The following is a 21525-nucleotide window of genomic DNA, read 5'->3' on the forward strand; positions in this document are numbered from 1 at the left end:
AAAAAAAAAAAACCCACATGGTTTATTTGTAAACATATCTGTGGAGAGATAAGAGTCCTCTGTGAGGATTCCCTGGGGATTCCATTCTTTTCCTCACTAGGCCGAATAGAGCTTTGGGGCTCACAGGCTGTATGAGCAGGTCTCAACAGAAATGCAGGAACCCAAGAAGTGGGGAAGACAGGCACAGGAAAGAAGGGACACAGGGGCCTACATTCTGGGGAAGAGTTGTCTAAACAGTTCTGAAAGAGGTGGAGGGTGGGAAACAGAGCTGCAAGAGAGTAGGGGAGGCGGCAGGGGGTGGCCATGGGTGTGGAAGATGCCAAGAGAAGCAGCAATGGAGAACGGGTACCGAAATGAGTGCAAGCCATTACAAACGGACCCCCTGCCTTGAGCACTTCCTTCAGAGCCCTAATAGGCCTGACTTTGGTGTTTCTTCAAAGGTGAAGGTGTACACAGACTGGACCACATGGAGCTATAGTTTATATGGGAGTTACAAGCCTTTTTCTTTATACGTGGAGTCTCTGAAATAAGACCATCTAATTTGGTTTCAATTTTGTGTGAAACAGAAGACAACTTTCACATTCTTGGGAAAATCTAAACACATTTTGATTTCAATGGACAATAATTAAGGTGGGGGGGGAATGCCGTCAAGGACAGAAAGATACATCTCACGAAGTTGCTAATCACCCTTCACTGTGGTTTTCATTATATCATGCATACACAATTATCTAATTTAAGAGCCGAGAGTCTGAGGCAGAAAGACTTGAGCTGATTGGGATCACTCACAGAGGAAGGAGGGGAAGGGGCAGAACATGAGGCAGAATGTGGGGGGCCAGATCATTATTTAGCTGACTGTCGTGATGAGTAATGTCAAGCTCATCCCGCAGGCCATGGAGAGCTGTTGAAGGGTTTCTACAGGTGAGAGGTGGCCGACTGGTGACTCGTGGTCACTACGGTGGCAGGAGAGCAGATATGAGAGGCTGGGAAGCCATCATACCAGGGCCCTTCTAGGAGCACACTGTGAGATGAGACATGAAGAGACCACGAGGGAATAGTTCAAAAACTTTTGTGAGAAACAAAGTTTCTACTATTAGTTTATGAACAGTACAGTTGAAATACCATCTTATCAAATGCTATTAACAGCATGGTCTCAATAAACTAAAGCCTCTCTAGTCTTAAAGCAGTCAATCAAAATTTATGTATCGACATTTTTCTGTTGCACTTCAAACCCCGTTTGATCAAAACTGAAGTCATTATTTTTTCCTCTCCAACATAGTCCTCCTCCTTCATTCTCTAGGGAACTTCTCCTGAGCCTTCTCTTTATAATCCCCACTTTAAGATGGAACACAAAACAAAACAAAACAACAACACAGAGCCTTAGAGAAGTTAAGTACATCATGGTCACACTTAGTAAATAAGACTAAAATCAAGGTCTGATTCCAAATAGAATAGTTTTTCTACTGCCTAATTGAATTATACAATGAATCTGACCACCTTCTTTTCTAAACTTAATAATCGGTGCATTCGATAGAATCATATCCAGTGAAATATTCATCTTAAAGTTGCTTTCTTCAAATGTTCATAGGAAAAAATACAAATATGTAAGTCATAGAGATTAAGTCTACTGACTTCATTTAAACAATAAATGTGAGGGCTAATTAGAATAAAAAGATTAATACAACAGATTGAGTTATATACAATTAAATTATCCTTTCCAATACTTTTCATTTGTTCTCATCTTAAAGCCACATCTTTATGCTCACACTACATGTAGTGAGCATCTTACAGGTATGAATATAGTGCAAATTTACAATCCTTTCATCCTGAGTACCTTGATTTGCATCCTGAGTACACAGCAAAATCCTGCAAAGTAGCATTTCAGAACACTTATTAGTAACTAGGATGGTTAAAGGTAAGGACAGAAAATTAACAGCAAAAAATCTGTATCACCCATTTGAGAGAGAAACAAAAGATGTGCTTTTATGTTCATAATAGCATAGAAAACAGAACAGAATGGCTAATCTGTTCAAGGTTTGCCTCCTGGATGAAGCTATCAAAGACAGAAAGTACCAGAAACTTGGGGAACAGCCTATAGGAAAGGCAGAAAAGTTTTAGAGCAGAAAAAAGGACTTGGATATTTTCCTTAATGTCTTTTGAGGCCTGATCTAAAAACTCTTTTCAATTCCCTATCTGGAACCCAAGGATCACAAAGGAATTGAAACTTGCAATGAGTGGCTAAATATATTTTACATAAAAGGTAAGGTCAGGCTGTTGGTAGGCTCTTAAAATCTAAAAGAGAGGGAAGGGCAGAGCCACTTCTTCCCAAGCTCACAGTTAGCTGACTGTTACAGAGGAACAACAGAGGGCTTTGTGAGGCTGCAAGAAAAGAAATTCCAGAGAATTTCGGTGCGGGATGGTTTCACAGATTTCTCTGGGGAGAAAGCTGGGAACATGGTCCTCTGAATGCACAGGAAAGAGAAAAACTCTTGGGATACACTAGGAATCAAAGCAAGACATTTTGAAACAATCCCCCGGGTTCTTTCCAACAACAGGAATTGGCTCATTGATATGGCCCATTATTGTGACTTAGTGTTCAGGGTTTGCAGGGCTTGTGGGAGCCTACGCAATGACAGTAACAAGCTGTTCTTTACAAAGATGACAAGAGGATAGAGTTCAAAAGCAATGAGATACTAATAACATTAAATGTGTTTGAGGTGAACAGGTGGAGGCCAGGCAGTCACATTTACTGATATCCACAGTGAGGATACCAGGACATGAGGGTGGTAGGGACAAGTTGTTACTTCAAAGAGAAAACAGAGGTCCATCATACAGGAAATTCCTCAGCTCTCTACCCCCGACCTCCGCCTGCACATACATAAATTTATCTCCATTAGCCCCATCACTTCCTCCTCTCTGGTCCTAGAGATTGGTCCTTCTATCCAAAGCAAATCTTTTCCAACTAAGTTCTAGACTGTTCTTTCTGTTAACCTCCCTAGGGACCTTTCTCCATCAATTAACTTGTCCCCTGTACTTCTGACTTGTTCCTTTCTATTGACTGCTTCCTCCTTAGAATATAAGCAGGCTCAAGTTTCTCCCATCGTGGAAAATATTTTAATTTTTTAATATTTATTTATTTTAGGGAGAGTGCAAGTGGGGAGGGACAAAGAATGGGGAACAGAGGATCCAAAGTGGGTTCCACGCTGACAGGCTGACAGCAGCGAGCCTGAGGTGGGGCTCAAATTCATGAACCTCGAGATCATGGCCTGAGCTGAAGTCCAATGTGGGGCTCAAACTCATGAACCTCGAGATCATGACCTAAGCTGGAGTCACATGCTCAACTGACTGAGCCACCCAGGTTCCCCTCATTTATCTTTGATTATACAAGTAGCTCATAAATGCACGCATACATGCTTGTTAAAATTTTTAAATTACCATGAAGTTCAATCCCACTTGAACATAATTCCCTTCCCCATCCTCAAACTTTCACCTTAATTAATTACCGTTATCTCTTTTGCATGCACACTTCCGCTCTTTTTTTAACACATAGCATTGTTTTATGTCTTTGTCCCTTTTTAAAGAACTGGTTTCATACTATATGTATTTTGTTTGGGGTAATTTGTTCTGTTTACTCAGACATCAGCCGATCCACCTCATTATTTTTTAACCTAAGTCTGTATAGCACGTCACAGTGTAAATATGTGACTTAACCAGTCCTCTACAGATGAACAGCTGGATTCTTTCCAATTGCTTGCCATTGTAGACAATGCTGGGAGGGATGACAGCCTTTACCATTTCTCCGCAGTAGATGCTTTGAAGTGAAATTTCTGGGTCACAGAGCAGTAGTTCTGATAGTAGTTCTGACACTCACAATGATGTGCTCTAAAGTGACCATACCAATGTTTATGCTCATCTGTAATGAAAGAGCTCCTATTTTCCCAGACTCTCACTCTTGATATTACCAAATTTTTATTTTGCCAATTTAGGGAGGGGAAGAAGTCTCCCGTATCTCTAGTTTTCATGTATCTGATTGCAATGTGATTAAGTATATTTTCATATGTTTACTGACCAATTATCTCCCCTCTTCAGGGAACTAACTGTGTTCATGTCCTTTGAATAATTCTGTAATAAATTATTTGTCTCTTTCTTAATTGGGAGGGGTTATTTCCATGTTATGGATAACATGATATATATTATTGTATATTATTGCATTACTGTTATATTTGTATATCTTTTTCCAGATAGTAGCCTACCTTTTAATATTGTTTATGGTGGCTTAAATTGCCCAAATGTTTGGGGTTTTTTTGATCAAGTCAAATTTGTTTTCTGCATTTTATGTCATTGAGCGGGCCTTCTATTTTCCAACATCATAGAAATGTTTCCTCCATTTCCTGCTATTTATTGCTTTATTTTCTTAACTAGTTATTCAATTTACCTTATGTTTATTTTTTGTTCAGGGCATGAGTTAGAACCTAACTTTGTTTTTGCTAAGTTAATAGCTAGTTTCCCCAGTATCAGTTCTTAAATGACCCATCGTTCCTCGACTCATTTAAAATGCTACCCTTATCATAAACTAAATTGTCATATATACATGAGACTGTTTCTGAAATATTCATTTTATCTTAATTTATTTGTCATCTTTGTGCTGATAACTATGCTCCTTTAATTATCACAGATTTATAATATGGTTTGATATCTGGTAGGACATCGTCTCATCTTTGTTCTTCTACAGAATGATCTTGGCTATTCCTGCACACTTTCTTTTCCTTGTGAATTTTAAAATCAGTTTTGTCAAGTTCCAATTGCCTCTAATTTATTTGACCACAGAACTCATTTTTCAAAGATCAGTGTTCAAAAGAACACACTTCAGTGACACATTGGCTTAGGTTGTATCTGGCCCAATGATTTATTTTGTTTGGTCAGTATAGTGTTGACCTGTTCATGTTTTTAAAAACGTTTGACACCCATCTGAGAGCCAAAAGTAAATAATGAATGTGCAACAGGGTGTGTGTATGTGTGTGGTGGGGTATCTTTGCTTTCCCAAAGGGCAACAACGGGCTGGAGCCAAGTAGTGACGGCTCCTTTTATTTACTTAGGCCCTATGTCCAAGTTCTCCAGTTTCTGAACTTGGCCCATTTACTTATTTGTGTTCTCTGCCTAGACTCTAGACAGCCTTTGCCTCTGAGAACCCTGCATTACAGTAATGCCTTCCTAAATAGTCTTGTGTCCCTCCAATTCATCCTTTCTCTATAGCGCCATCAGAATGATTTTTCTGTAGCATATATAACTGGGCCACTGCTCTGATTTAAATTATTTGGCAAGATCCAGTTTTCTCTGTGGGTCATATGAGGCTTGTCATCACCTGAAATATTTTTCACCTGTCATTTCCCATTATTTCTCCCTTTCTCTAGCCATTGGACCTGTCTACAGTTCCCAAAAGATTTCCCACTTGAATTTGAGTTCTTCTGTGTGGAAGGTCAAATGAACCCACCAGCCACAAACTTCACCCTCTAACCCTCTGCCCCAACCAAATTTCTTCTTTCCTCACATGCATTTGCTTATATAACACCTACATCTCCAAGTCGCAGACACAACTCCATTACTAGCTGCTCTGTATAGTTCTTCCTGACTGCTTCTCCACTGGCACTTTCACCTTCCCACCACCATCCCAAGGAAAGAACGGAGGTTCTTCTGTGTCCCTTCTCTACTCATTATACCTTCCGCTGAGTCAATTAAGTGACTGATTTTCTTGTCTGTTTGACCCATGACTCTGTGTTCTCCTTGCGGGCAGAAATCCTATCTTAATTAAGTCACTGTCTCCTAAGCCTAGGGCAGGGTAACTAGAAGTCTACACACATTCAATAACACCTATGGAATGAAGGAAAAGACTGGAGAGAGGGTTGGTGGGAGGGAGAGTTTGATGAGTCAATCACTGCCTCTAACTAACCTTGGGAAGGTTAGAGCCACATATGTGTCTAATCACTATTTAAATTAGTAGCATTGTCACATGACTATCAGCTCGATCCCCAAGGAGAGGGTGGAATTAACCTTGTCCTCTATTGTAACAAATAGTGTGGACACAATCACATAATTATTTCTCTGGCAAACTCATTGTGCAATGCCACAAATTCTCTCTAAATTGAAAGTTCCTAAGGTTATTTGGCCTTGTAGCCAATATACTTTTAAATTTTTATGTCTAAAATAATAAAGGAATTTGATGGTAATAAATGATTAAATATACAAATATTTGCTTTGCCCACAGTTCTTAAGCAGTCTGGCAAGTTAAGACAACCTGTACACAAATAATTGGCACATTCTTCTCGCATATTAAAGGTCAATCAGCCACGCCAGCTTTGTCAGAAAACAAAAAAGTGATCTCAACAAGATGCCTAAACCCTATAATCACATTTATAGAACATTTTTAGTTGTATTCTTAGTTGTATTCATCTCATTTTGGCATTTTTAGCATCTGTCTAGAAGATTTGTGCATGTACACATAAGACACAAAATTCCATTAATACGACATTAAGGTTTCAAGTTTAAGCATACAGGAAACTGAAAAGTTACGGCCCTCATAACAACTTTAACTCACCCACCGTCTATATTCTACACGTGTTAAGTTTAGATACTAAAAGGTTAAGCACTGAGCTGGAACACAAAAAGGACATAAACAGTCCAAACTCTCATGTTGCTTAGGATGTCTACTTTTATTTTCAGAGAACTACACACCGATATGATCTATTTTCCATATACATAATGGATACACGCAGAAAGGAGTTGGAACTGAGCCGATTTCATTAAAATATTCAGGAGGTTTAAAGTTGAATATTCACACTGCATTAAAAACATCTCTACAGTGCATTTTAAAAATGCTATGCATTTTTAGTATATTTTTAGTTTAGAAAATTGAAACAAAAATATAAAGAGCACCTATCTACAAAGTAAGAGAAGTACACGATCTTACTAGGTATCTTGAAAATTCTGTAATGGTTGAAAGAGCAAAAAAATTATACCTGATGGTCTTACCATACCTTTTTTGTTCTATTTAGTATTTTGTTTCCCGCCCCCCCACCCCCACCCCGCCAAACTCTTTTTAAGCAGGACTTTTGGAAAGAATTCTGTCAGCTTGGAAATAAGCATCTACTGCTCTTGAAGAGCATAATTTGTTTCACAAATGAGAAAAAAAAAATCGTATTTTGCTCTACTACTGCTTGACTCAGTATATTAAGTTCAGAGTTATACATTAAATAATTTCCCTATGAGCTGAGGCCAAGCACACGTATTTCCACCCAAGGGGAAAAGTTTAGAGTGAATGAAAATAAAACTCAATAATGAAGGTCTTCACACAGGGGCAGTCAGCCAAGCTAGAGCGTAAAAATCCAACATGGTGTGTGGCTCTTACTTGAATACATGAAACAGAACCACTAAATCATTTAAGAACTGCCAGCTTCCTTTTGGGTTGTAATGAATTACCAAAACTTTGGGCTAGCAGGACCAGTCTGGTTTGTCCTTCTGTTCTCAGGTAGGCCTACCTACCCCATCCTGGACAGAGGAGAAATGGAACTATATTTAGAGGCTGCCAAGAGAATCCACAATTGCTCCTAATAACTCATTCTAGCATTAAATAGCTCTGTCAAGAAATCTTCCCAGTATCTCCAGTAAATCCTTTGTGCTGAAATCTAAACCGGAAAACCAGCCCCAATGTGACTTTAACATGTGGTCCCTTAACCTGGAGGTTATATTGTACCATAAAGGCTCACACAATAGGACCAATTCTCTATGTATTTTACAGCAATTTCCCAACAGTTACTTAAGAATATCTGGGCCAAGAAAGTGTTACATATAGAAAATATATGTCCTATTTTGTTTCAGTATTTGGAATATCATCTCATTAATCTGGGTTTCCTTCTCCTTAAATGTGGCCACAAGTCTAAGGCCAGCAAAGCAGCTAATCACAGAAAAAGACCAGTTCTTTTTTTTTTTTTTTTTCAACGTTTATTTATTTTTGGAACAGAGATAGACAGAGCATGAACGGGGGAGGGGCAGAGAGAGAGGGAGACACAGAATCAGAAACAGGCTCCAGTCTCCGAGCCATCAGCCCAGAGCCTGACGCGGGGCTCGAACTCACGGACCGCAAGATCGTGACCTGGCTGAAGTCGGACGCTTAACCGACTGCGCCACCCAGGCGCCCCAGAAAAAGACCAGTTCTATACATTATTACTGCACTGGTCATTCAGCAAACTGGCTTTTTTTTTTTTTTTTTTTTTTGGCCACTTTTCATGGTTATTGATCAGTTCAACTATACAATGATCTGAGTCAATAAAGTTGTATTTTGTATGACTTAGCCTCAAAGAAATGGCTTAAACTTGGCTGTGCTGGAAACTGGCCAACGTAGCCATATCATATTTGCCCATAAGTTCATGTGCATGGCCATCAAAACTGACAATCAAAAATGTATTGAAGGCCTATTATCTATCCCTTCATTCATCCATTTTTTTGTGCATTCATTCCAGCAAACATTGATTATTTCCATTCTTCCACTGCAGTCTTCTATGTACAATATAATACAAATAAGTAAAATTCTAAAACAGGCTTTAAGGTTTACTCATTTTGAGAGAGAGAAAGAGCATATGTGATCAAGGGCAGAGAGAAAGGGAGAGAGAGAATTCCAAGGAGGTGCCACACTCCACACAGAGCCCAAAGTGGGGTTCGATCTCACAACCATGAGATCACAACCTGAGCCGACATCAAGAGTCGGATGTTTAACCACCTGAACCACCTAGGTTCTCCTTAAAACAGGCTTTAAAGAGCCAAATTTTACTGAGCTAAGGAGCCCAAGTATTCAGTTTATTCTATTCAATTATATGAATGTCATCAGTCTAAACACACACAGCACTGTGCCCCTCATAAAAGAACTTTACAGCAATTTCAAAATACTAACAGTTAGCATGAGATAATAACATTATCAAAGTAGGTTAGTATGATCAGAAGCTTCCATTATCTTTTCAAATAAGTACAAAATTAAAATATAGTTTTTCTGGTCAGAGAGGACATTATGCATGATTCCATAATTACATCAAGTTTTCTAAGGCAAGTGATAATTCCCTTTTCATTCCCTGTAAATCCCATGAAGGCACCTTGTAGTGCCTCAAACATAAAGCTGGTGCTCACATATTTGTTTCTTGTACTGCTGCTCCGTGAGTGAGAGCTGCAAGATACAAACTGGTCTTACATTCACTGCGACTATTAAACTATGAAAACAATCACCCCCAAATTGCTGATAAATACAGGAACCTACACATGGTGACTTTTGTTCACATTCCATCTGATAAGATACATCACAATCTGCCATTTCAAAAGCCATTCTTACACTACAATGATATACTGAAAGAAGATTTAATAACAATAGGATTGTTTTAAGTGGGAAGCCTCAGTTCTTCAAGATTCACTTCCATCCTCTTTATAAAGCCTTTTGTGATTCTATTGCCATGCTAATCCCCTTGATTTGCATCTACTATTTATTTATTTATTTATTTATTTATTTATTTATTTATTTAATTTCTCTGATTATGGAAACAGTATGTTTCTTGTCAAAAACATGGAAGAGAGTAGAAACTCAGGGTCCTCCATAACCATGTCCCACAAAGATAACCCAGGTTGACATATGTTGTGTATACCTCTAGATTTTTGACTATGTGTCTGTGTCAGGAATGTTTTCTTTCTTATTTTTTTCCTCTTATTTTTAAGTCCAACCCCCAACCCGTTTCTGTGGGGGGGCCTTATTTTCCTCCCTTCCTAGAACCTAAAACATCTCACCTCACCTCCAGTAGAACTGGGAGCAAGTGAAAATTAAAGGACCAGAAAAGGAATTAGAGAGACACGCAGCAGGGGAAAGAATAAAAGAGAAGGGTATAAGAGGCAGCAGAGATGTGGAAACTAATAAGAGTATCTTAACAGATAAAGTCCCCTCCCATGAAGAGGCTGATGAAGAGTCAGACAGACCCAAGAGTCACTGACAGACTGATATCATCTGACCACCCCCCTCAATCCTTCACCATACAGACCAGGAGCCATCTTTGAAAAACACAAATCAGGCCAACCTCTTAGCAATCATTCACCATAGGAGTATTTTGATTTGTCAACCTAGTAGCCCCAGTCATCCAAAGATAGTACAACTCCTTACCTTAATTGTGTTGGTGACTTTGCCACCCCAGGAAAGATTAAATAAATAAGAGCAGAGATAACAAAGTAAATCAAACCCACACTCTTTGTACTTTTTATGGAATATGTTTAAAGGTAATTTTCACATCACTGGGCTATTCTAGGTATGTTTATTTAAAGGGTTTGAAATACTTAGAGATTATGATTTCAATTTGACACATGCAATTGATTTCAGACTTGTGATATTAAATTGGAAGGTGTAAGAACATTTGATTTAATTTTGGAAACAGTGTGGAAATGTTTAACAGAGGTTGAGTTTCTACATGTATATGTTTGATCATTATTTTTTTTAAGCTGCTTATGTTCTTAGAATGATTTGCTTGTTAGGTTTGAAAGTCTGCCCCACCAGGCAGTTGAGGTGCTTGAGAAATCAGAAAGATTAAATGTGTAAAAGAGGTTTAAAATGTTGAAGGGAACTGAATTACCTAAAGTGGGATCAGAACTAATCGTTAAGAGAAATTTCAACTTTTAAACTTGAATTAACCAAATGTTAGTAAAATACAATATGAAAGAGCCTGTTCTTATTTTTATACAACAATGACTTGATTTGTAGGTTGAAGTAGGTTTCTGAATGCACAGCTTTAATAAATTAAAAATTAATTTAAAGCCCAGTTAAATGTAAGAAGTCCCTTTTAAAAATTCCTGTTGGACAATAAAAGGCTCAAACTGAAAGTAAGCTCCAAGAAAGCAGGGATTTTCTCTGCCGTGTTTACCCCGGTGACCTCAGAGCCTAAACCAATGTCTGCAAACAGGGGGCAGTCGGAAATATTTGTAAATGAATACATGCATGCAGGATTTGAGCCGGGAATCCATCTGCAGTTTCTTAAACCTCAAGTTGGTATCACTCAGAAGATCCAATTAGAGCAACTAGTCATGCCATGCCGACACTGGTGGCAAAGCCTGTGTTCTAGGATATGCAGATGTAAGGAAATGCAAATGTTGGAACAAGATTGCCAAGGGACGCTGTGGGAAATAAGGACTCTGAGTATGGGGCTGTAAGGATTTGTTCCCTGACCAATGACTGGAGATGGATGATGGGGAAACACAGAAGCAGGGAGCTGGGTTGTACATTGCCGAGTCTGAAATAAAGCTAACCAGCCTCAGGGTTCTCCCGGAAGGATGGCCCATGGGCTACTGACACCAAAGCGGAAATGTGGCCAGCTGCAGGGCATTGGACACGTAGAAAAGGTCATAATGAGTGCGACGTAGTCAGTTTTAGATATGGCTGTGAGAAGCCCTAGGAAAAAGTACGTTGATGAGAGGAATTTATGAAATATAAAGATAGCACAAATCAAGCTGCAGAGGGTTTTGAAGGGGACGGGGCCGAGACAGCAGAGTAGACCATCACCTCCAAGACCCGAACCAGGAAGGGAAGTAACGACAAGGAATGGTAAGTAAAAAGTTGGAGACAAAAGTCTGAAGAAGTAACTGCCTTTTATTTTCTTGTTTAAGTTGTAAGATTTGGCTTCTCTTAAGGATGCAGACTGAGGAGAACATTTTATAATGACTGCAAAAGAGGATGAGGGGGGAGGCGGGGAAATTACATCAGATGAGGAAGCACAGTTTTACCAAAGAAATCTAAGTCAATTCAGTGAAAGCTGCTAGAAACTTCGACAAATGAGCCAATAAAAATGTTGAAAGATTCATCCCTGGTACCTGGTATATACTAGGTACTACTTATTCTATGAGCTGAAGATACAGCAGTGACCAAGACAGACAGGTCCCCTGTCTGCATGGGGCTTACGTTCTAGAGGAAATGATTAGGATCAGAACTAACACCAATGTAAAAAGTAAAATAAGTGCTGTATACAATATAATTCCATGGGGTGAGATAAAGACACATAATAAAGCAGAGGAAGGAGACAAAGAATGAAAGGATTTCTTAAGATTGTTGGGACAAGGAGGAACAGATCAGCGAGTCCAGCTGGCATTTTGGGCAGTGGGAGACAGAAAGCTGAGAAAGGAGAGAGGATGCTGGGGATCCTGGAAATCATGGTCTCTGGAAATCTCACTCTGCCTCAGACAATGGCATGACAATTACCTCTAATTTCCCCCACTTGATGGCAGCCTTGATTCTGAGACTAAAAACTAAAAGGCTTCTTTTTTACCCCCTTAGCATCTCAGATGGTCGCATGTGGAAGGAACTGCCGTTACAGGGCCTCTCCAGGCATTCTTAAATAAATCTGGGTCCTCTGGACCCCAAGTGCACCATGTTTTTCATGCCAGTCGACTTCACACAAAAGTATGTGAAACATGTTTGGCAGTGGGTGAGTTATATACAGAAGAAACGTGAGCTGGCTAGGAACGAGATCAATTACAAGCACAAGAAATCTAAAGGAAAAAAAAATAGCTAATCCACATTTCTTTTCCTCTTCTCTAGCTTGAGTTGAAGTTGTGAGGGTAACTAATCAGAGAGACCTTTTTGCATTGCCTTTCAAAACCTGAATAAATCCTTTGTCCCCTGTGTGATTTATTTTAAGCTTAGAAAATTAGAAAAGCTAAGCATTCAACAGCATCTTAAATAACCAAAAGCAATTTCCTTTAAGTTGTGTCTTCAAATTTTGAGTGATCACTGGATGAGTTCAAACAATGACTCATCCAACAAAAAGCATGTGACTCTGACAAACTAAACTATTTAGAACTTTTGCTCTAGAATGCAAAGGGCCCTCAGAAGTCTCGCCCTACTGAACACCATACCTTCCCACAGAGTGCAGAGACCTAGTAACTCTAGGATCCCTGACAGTAAGTCATTCAGCCTCTGCTTGAATACTTCCTGCGATGGGAAGCTCATAACCTCACAAAACATCCATTTCACTTTGGGTCAAATTTCATCGCTACACAAGCCTTCCATACCCAAAACTGCAGGGACACCTCTTGGAAACTCTCCCTAATCATCAGGTCCTCCAAATTAAAGTAATTATTCCTTAAATCTCTCAAATAAGAAACACAAATGTGGGGCGCCTGGGTGGCTCAGTCGGTTGAACATCCGACTTCAGCTCAGGTCATGATCTCTTGGCTCGTGAGTTTGAGACCTGCGTGGGGCTCTGTGCTGACAGCTCAGAGCCTGGAGCCTGCTTCGGATTCTGTGTCTCCCTCTCTCTCTGCCCTCCCTGCTCGCTCACTTGCGTGCGCACACTCTCTCTCAAAAATAAATAAACATTAAAAAAAAAATTCTTTTTAACACAGATGCAGTTCTAACCCTCTTCCACTACAGTCTTAGGTAATATTTAATATTGATCTCAACGTAGTAAAGCAATTCTGCAAATACACATTAGTTAAGCCCCTTTTCAGTAATGAAAAATGGAATCTACTAAAAACCAAATTTGCTTGGAAAAATACCTAAAATTAAAAAAACACTGAAACATTTATTCCTAAGATTAAACATTTAGCACTTGGGACTGCACCATAAAAATCCTTATTTTAGTTAATGTCTACAAAGTAACTTGAATATTTACTTTTCAAAATAATTTACTTATTTTTACTTAACACCTGTACGTTTGATTTATGAAATAGAGGGGAAATATATTCTCTTAAAGCATTCGCTTAGATGTTACAAGAAGTTGGGAAAACAGACCTGGGGAAAAAAAAATAAATGAGAAAATCTAACAAAACAAACCGAGTTAAACCTTTAAAAGGTCACTTTTTAAATTACTTTACAAAGCGTCCATTATGTAAATAAAGCTCTGCCCCATAAGACATGCTATGTATGCCCCCTTCCACCGTTCTGATTCTGGGAGGAAAGGCTGAAATCACTCGGAGGGGCTCTTCTCTTTCCGAATTCTAACATTAAATACTCCTCCGTGAGCGTTTTGCGAAGCACCCCCGCACAGATTCATCCGACACTCTCCACAGAGGCTCTCCACAGAAGTTAAAACTGACCTGCGTAATTCATCTCTGTGCCACATCGCGGAGGTGCTGAATCATTTCCTTTGCTTTAAAATATTTTCCACATCTCACACGGGTCCATTCTCAGTTTATTTTCGTTTGAAAATGTTGCTGTTCATCCTAGTCAGCTGCTTTTAAAACTTTAATTGTAACAATAAACCCTCAGGGGTTTCTTCTGCAGCATGACTTATCTCTGTCATGCGGGGCATTCAGGTTCTGTGCCTCAAACAAGATGTTAGGAGGTACAGTTCCCAGGAACAGACTAGATGTGCTCAGAGGTGTGCCGGCCCCCTCCGGCCAAGCAGCGGGGAGTCTGCAGGGGCAGCTGGTGGTCAGGCCAGGCCAGGGCAGAGGTGGCAGGTGCCGGCTGAGCGGGCTCCTGGGCACCTGGGCCCAGACCCAGCACACTCAGACTTGTGCAAATGTTGCCATTGATGGCAAACTACATGTTGTTTGTTTCTCTGCCCTTAAAAGTGCTTTCTGCCTAGCCCAGGCAGGAGTGAGGTGAAAAGCGGATGAGCCACTCTCCTGGAGACACTGAGAAGGGGTCCTTCAGTGGAAAAAGCAAGCCCTGGCCCCAGCTTAGGCAGGAAGAAAGTCCCACTCCGTGGCAACGCTCTGGGAAGTCCATGGGGCTCTGCCTCCCTCTTTTCATGACAGTGTGTGGTTGTTGCCCGCTTCCCTGCACCCAAGTCTGTATTTGTCAGCTCGGGCCGCCGTAACAAAATACCACACACTGGTTGGCTTACACAACAAACATTTATTTCTCACAGTTCTGGAAGCTGAAAGTCCAGGATCAAGGTCTAACAGGGTTTGGTTTCAGGTGAAAGCTCTTTTCCTGGCTTGCAGATCTCTCTGCCTCTGCCCCATGTCCTCACATGGCCAAGAGAGAAAGATCTCCCTCTCCTCCTCTTCTGACAAGGCCAGAGTCCTATCACATTAGGGTCTCACTCTTATGACCTTCTTTAAGCTCACTTTCCTCCTACCAACGCTATCTCTAGATACAGTCGCATGGCAGTTAAGGCTCAACAGATGAAGGGAGGGTGCACAATTCAGTCTATTGCAGAAGACAAGAAACGGATTGAATGGAAATGAAGCAGCTCATAAAATCTCCAAAAATTTTGGAGTAGCAGACTGACAAACTAGGCAGAGAAGTAAACGGAAGCTACACATGCAGAAACATTCCCAAACTACGCCCAAAACCATTTTGACGAGGTTCCCACTGCTACCACCGGATGCCACGGCTGGGGTTACTGGCCTATGTGGCCCAGAAAACCAACTTCTGATGTCGTGTCTACTGTCACCACCATGAGCCATGGTGCTCACTTTTCCTGCCTCTGTCAGTCCCAGTTCAACATCCCAGATATCTGGTTAAGTAAGCCTAGGTCAGAAGCCAGCACCTTCGCTGAGAGGGATGCTGAAAAGGCAAGATGTGGCATTTTTTTCTTTATCTGTAATACAACACAGGTCCTGCCTCCTACCAAGACTCAGATGATTCACAGTTCTCTAGACGTACGGAAAAGGTTCAAATAACACTCCTCCAAATGTCAAAAACCCATGCAATTATTATTTCCTATTACAGATGGTAAGTTAACGGTTGGAGTATATACATAATTAAAACAAAAGTTTAGGGGTGCCTGGGTGTCTCAGTCGGTTTAGCGTCCGACTTCGGCTCAGGTCATGATCTCGCGGTCCGTGAGTTCCAGCCCCACGTGGGGCTCTGTGCTGACAGCTCAGAGCCTGGAACCTGCTTCAGATTCTGTCTCCCAATCTCTCTGCCCCTCCCCCACCTGTGCTCTGTCTCTCTCTTCTCAAAAATAACTAAACGTTAAAAAATTTTTTTTTCAACAAAAGTTTAATGAAAAAACATTTTGATTATAGCCGTGGACTCTAATACTGTCTCTCTCTTCTATTTTACATCTTTAAAAAATTCTGATCATACACAAGTAAATTGATTTTATAACTTACTAGATCAGGAATTGCCAGATGAAAAACACAGGAGTAAAATTACAGTCAGGAGAAATGAAAAACATTTAGGAAGTGACCCAAGTATCAGTGAGAAAGGATAAAGGTGTCAGCTAGGACACTAGACGTGGGACTAAGACACCAGGAGCAGATATGAAATGCTTCAGAGGGAAATACTGACAGGACCTCCGGCTTAATGAATGTTGATTGGGGTTACAGAGAAAAAAAAAGAATAAAGATCAAATCTAAAATTTCTAGTCAGATAAAAACTTATCCCTTAATTAAATTAAGCTCTTTCACTGAAAATGTGGTTACATCATTAGCCTGCCTAGCAAATTTTCAAAGACTAACAATAAAAAGTTAGCTGAAGTCTTAGACCAGGGAGGAAAGCCAGGGTGAAAAAGTCAACGCAAAGGGCCAGGCCAAAAAACATAAAATTTATATCAGACATGTATAATGCACTGTCTTTCTAGGAAACAGGAAGTTTGGAGAAAAGAAAACTTGAGAAAAATTTTAACCAACGGGATAAATAGAATAAAAATAAAAAGTAAATAAAATATGAAATTAACTTAACATTTGTCCAATAGTTTTAGTAATTCTTTATTGATGTAATATTCTGAAAATTTAGGAATATACCAAAATGAATTTATTCCCAAAAGATTATAGAGAAAAGAAATGTGGAAATTAGCCTATAAAATTTTTCCCACAAATCAATAATATAAACTCAACCAACAGGCCTATGGCACAACAAGAACAACAAAAAAGCAAAGAGGGTAGGTGTCATAAACTAGCAATCAGTGAGAAAGAGGTTGATCCTGAGCAAAATGCAGAAAGAGATTACCATATGGCTGGTTATTTGCTTCCCTGAATTTTTTGTCTACCAGGTATGAGCATCATGAAGGAAGGAGCTACGACTTGTTCTTTCATATGTCTGTGGTATACTCAGTACACAGAATGGCACATAGGGTGTACTTCAGAGATATTGGTGGAAATAAATTAGACTGAGCTGAACTGAGCAAGCTCATTAGGAACAAACCTTGTGAGCCAAGTTCAAATGTAAGCTGAACTGAGTAACAGAGTTGGACATATCTGTAAGTAATTTCAAAGAGATGTGTTTAATATCCACTGACACACAGACCTCTAGTGGTGTATCCCTGGGCTATATGCATGGATTGTTCCAGTTTTAATATTTTTACCAAATACAGAAAATCAAGATGGTACGTACATGAAACACACTAACGACTTGGGTCTGAGCAGTAAAGCTAACATACTAGATAACAGAGTTAGGATTTAAAAAAAAAAAAAAGCTGAAAAGAGGGACCACAGTTAATGACAATAACTATAAAAACAACAGAGATCAACAGAAGTCCTGCGGTTCAATAACAACAACAAACAAACCCCTGGTATTAGTACAGGACAGGGAAATGTAAAAGGACTAAGACCTCCAATTCTGCCATTATGGCTACCCAGAGTGCTTGAAATCGCTGCTTCTAAAACCCACTTAGAAATTCTGGATAAAATATAATACAAACCCTTTTAAAAGCACAGCTAAATTTGCAAAAAAGAAAAAAAAGTAAGGAAAATATCCCCAGGGACCAAAAACAAAAAAGTAAATGAAAAACAAAATAAAAGTACATGAGCTGGGGTGACCCCAGGAGTGTGGGGGTAGGAAAAGAATGCTGGTATCGGTAACCAGGGTTTAGGCCACTAGCAAGTGGGTATTTGGAAATGAGATTCCTTATAAACCTGGGCCCATCACTAAAATAACAAACAAGAAAAAAAATTCATATTCACCTAACAGAATAGGAAATGGTAAGGAAACTTGTCTATCTCTGCCTGAACTATGAGTAGGAAGAGAAAAGTCTTCCTTCAACATTTGTAATCACTGATCTATTCATGTACATAAAAGAGGTATAATTTACACTACCCAACTTGTCTGTAAATCTCAATTCCTGAAACTAACACAAAAAGTGGTTTGAAACTGATGATAGCCCCGGGGCAGCAGGAAGGGGCAAAAATAAATCTAACCTAGAGTGACATGCCTTTCATACTGTAGTACAGGATTCCAATGGACAAAACTCCACTGAATATGAGCTCACAATCCAAAACAACAAAGCCCACAAGAATACAATCTGTCAGAAAAGAGTCAGTGGATGTACCAAAAGTCAGGTCCCCACCTACAAGAGCTTTAGACATACAGACTATGCAATAAATGTGTTCAAACTACTAAATACTTAAGTAATAAAAAATATTAAAATAGCAAGACACTATGAAAAGCAAGAACAGATAGGAAAAGATGACTGTGTAGTACTTCTAAAAATGAAGATATAATCATTGAAATTTTAAAAACTCAGTGGAAGGGTTAAACAGGTTCCACATGGGTGAGGAGAGACTCAGTGAACTAGAAGAGGTATCTGAGGAAATTATCCAACATGCGACAAAAAACAAATGCAACAAAGAAAATGTATATTTTTTGAAGTTTAAGAAACCACACTAAACATAAAGGAAAAGGTATGTTTAACATGAGTTACAGAAATACACACTGAAGAGAATGGAGGAGTGAAACTATTTAAAGGAAGAATAGCTGAGAACTTCCCAAAATTGATGACGGGTTGTGAATCTTCAGATTTCAGAAGCACAAGTCCTAAGTAAGATAAATAAAAATAAATCCACATGGAGGGACACCATTATGAAACCACAGAACATCTATACAAAGAAAAGCTCTCAAAAACAATGCAAGAAAAGACATTTCCTGAAAAAGACCAGTTAGACTAAGACAGACTTCTGAAAAGCAAAAGTTAAAAAGTGATGGAATGATTATCTTCAAAATACTGAGAAACAGAGCTGTTGACCAAATATTCCATACTCAGCTACTACACAAATCAAATGAAATTAACACTGAAAGTGGGAACCATTCATAGACCCTTGTGAAAGAATTACCAAATGATGTACTTCAGGAAAAAGGAAATTCATACCAGAAAGAAGTGAAAGAAAACAACACCGAGCAAAGAAACTGGGAAAATATGGGGAAATTCTGAATTTTTTTTTATAAATAACATTAATGAGGACTAATTTGAATCATATAAAAACAAGGTAGAATTAAAACATTTAACAATGAGAAGATAAAATGGAGGGGAGATACGATTAAAGTTAATCATGCAGATCAGGAGATGAGAAATATTAATTATAGGCTTTATGAAGTATGCTTATAAACTTTTATTGATAACTACTAAAAGAAAAGAAAGACAATATAAAATTTCCAGATAAGAAGTAGAGAATGAGTAAGGACAAGTTGAGTAGCAAAAGAGAAGTCAGAAAAAGAGGAGGACAGGTGCGCCTGGGTGGCTTAGTTGTTAAGCGTCCGACTTCGGCTTAGGTCATGATCTCATGGTCCATGGGTTAAAGCCCCGCATCGGGCTCTGTGCTGACAGCTCAGGGCCTGGAGCCTGTTTCAGATTCTGTGTCTCCCTCTCTCTCTCTGCTCCTCCCCCCCCCCCCCACTCATGCTCTGTCTCTCTCTCTGCTTCAAAAATAAATAAAAAACATTAAAAAAATTCTTTAATTAAAAAAAGAAAAAGAGGAGGACAAAGAAAAAGGCACAGAAAAAAAACAAGATAAATAGAATGTCAATATGACAGACACAACTGCAAATATCAGTAATCACTAAATTGACTACAACTTGTATGACAAAGTAAAAGTCATCCATATGTCATTTATTAAGGAACATAACCGAGATATAAGAACATAGAAAATTTGAAAGTAAAAAGGTGAAAAATATATTTTTATATATCCCACTTAGTGTAAATATTCACACATTTTGTTGTTATTATATCAATGTGCTTGATTACAGCATGCCGGCCCAGATCCTTTGGTGCTGTTATATAATATTCTGTACATGTACTGTGGGCTTTTAATATGGGCCCAGATGAGTTGTTGTTGTTGTTGTTGTTTTTCAAATAGGCTTTAGGATATAAAGAATTGTTAGAGATAAAATAAATCACTACATAGGATCAAAGGAAAGCTTCTCAGGAAAATGAAGCAATTCTAAACAAATAACATAATCTCCAAATATATAAGGCACAAATTGACAGAAATACAAGTAGAAATACACACATCTGGAAGTTTTTACACACTTCCCTTGGTTCTTGATAGATCAAAAAGAAAAAAAAAAATCATACAGATATAGCAAACTTGGACCACAATGTCAACAAGCTTGAATCAAAGGGCAAATATGGACTCCAGTATGGAAGTTAATTAGCTTTTAAGACTTTAAACAATCTAAAATTGATCGTTGGAATTGTGCATCAGGTGGAGAGTCGGGTCAAACGACCTCTAAGATCCCAACTAACTCTGGGATTGTTTAGTCTAGTTTCAATAAATATTTCATTCAAAGATTTAAAATCGAGGCTTTTTGTTTCTTTTTTTTCAGAAGTGGGTAAAGCTCTAGGATGAGTTATAGCTTGAGGTATAAACCTCAACATTCCCACTGTTTTCCACTTTGAGTTTGGTGTGGGGTGGGGATCACCAAGCTAAACCCAAAGAAAACTTCAGGGGTGTAGTCCAAAGGGAACCAAATCAAACAAACCAACAATTCTGCACAAATTCCCATGAGCCAAACCACCAAATTTCACTCAGCAACAAAGACCTATATTAGACCCACCTCATCAACCGAAGCCAAATTTTCCTAAACCTCAGACATGTCAAGGCACTGTTCATTTTGAAAGATGAGCAAAAAACTACATTTCAAAAGAATTAACTTGAAACTATTCAAGTTTCTGTAACATTTTGGAGTCTTTATAATACATCATTTTGGAGTTTTTACAATGGAATAAAATTAGAAGAAATAAATCATACAAGGCCCCAGTCCCCTCTGCCAGGCAGCAATATTTCCTCTCAGACATTCACCATGGGGAAACAAAAAAAGAGTTTGCGTATTGCTGTTCAACAAACAAATGACAGCAGCATTCTAGAAGGAAAAATAAATAACAAAGCACATGTTGAAATAATATAATGGGCTAAATTTACAACTAACATCTTTGTAACGACAGACTTGGCCCAAACATCAGTCTGTATATACAATTATAGTTCTACTGTTATAAAAACAGATAAGGACAAAAGGGAGCCATCATTTAATTGGTTCATACTGTACCTACTTGTGTGGAAAATAGTGCTGTGTGCTGATGTATGAATTTACATTTACAAATTTATGATATCTCAGTGTCCCTTTTTAGAAAGTCCAATTAGTTTGTTTACCTTATATCATTTTTAAGGGAAGCATTAGGGAGGTATTATCTTCACTGATGTTTACCTTACCACCAAGGGGTGGGGGGCGGAGAGGGCAATGGTGGGAAGAAGGCAAGGAGGATGGAAGAAAAGTTAACAGAAGAATCATCTATCTCATGAGCTTCTAGATCCTTTCTACATCTGAAATGCCTTCAGGCTTTTATACACATTGTG

At 39.0% G+C, this 21525-nt stretch overlaps 1 protein-coding gene across 3 annotated transcripts in view; it reads right to left on the bottom strand.

The window, feature by feature from the left end:
- The window catches only part of KIF6 (kinesin family member 6), a 388886-nt gene that overhangs the window by 326222 nt on the left and 41139 nt on the right, over window positions 1-21525 (bottom strand). The window contains exon 1 of one of the 3 annotated variants that reach the window (XM_040473404.1): window positions 14098-14325. The exons of the other annotated variants lie outside the window; for them this stretch is intronic. Within the exon in view, the coding sequence (XP_040329338.1) occupies window positions 14098-14123 (26 nt within the window). The 5' untranslated portion in view covers window positions 14124-14325. Of the gene's footprint in view, window positions 1-14097; window positions 14326-21525 lie in introns of those variants that run through there. 3 annotated transcript variants of the gene reach the window in all.

This window comes from Herpailurus yagouaroundi, unplaced genomic scaffold, assembly GCF_014898765.1.
Source record: "Herpailurus yagouaroundi ecotype Mexico unplaced genomic scaffold, PumYag 139, whole genome shotgun sequence".
NCBI lineage: Eukaryota > Metazoa > Chordata > Mammalia > Carnivora > Felidae > Herpailurus > Herpailurus yagouaroundi.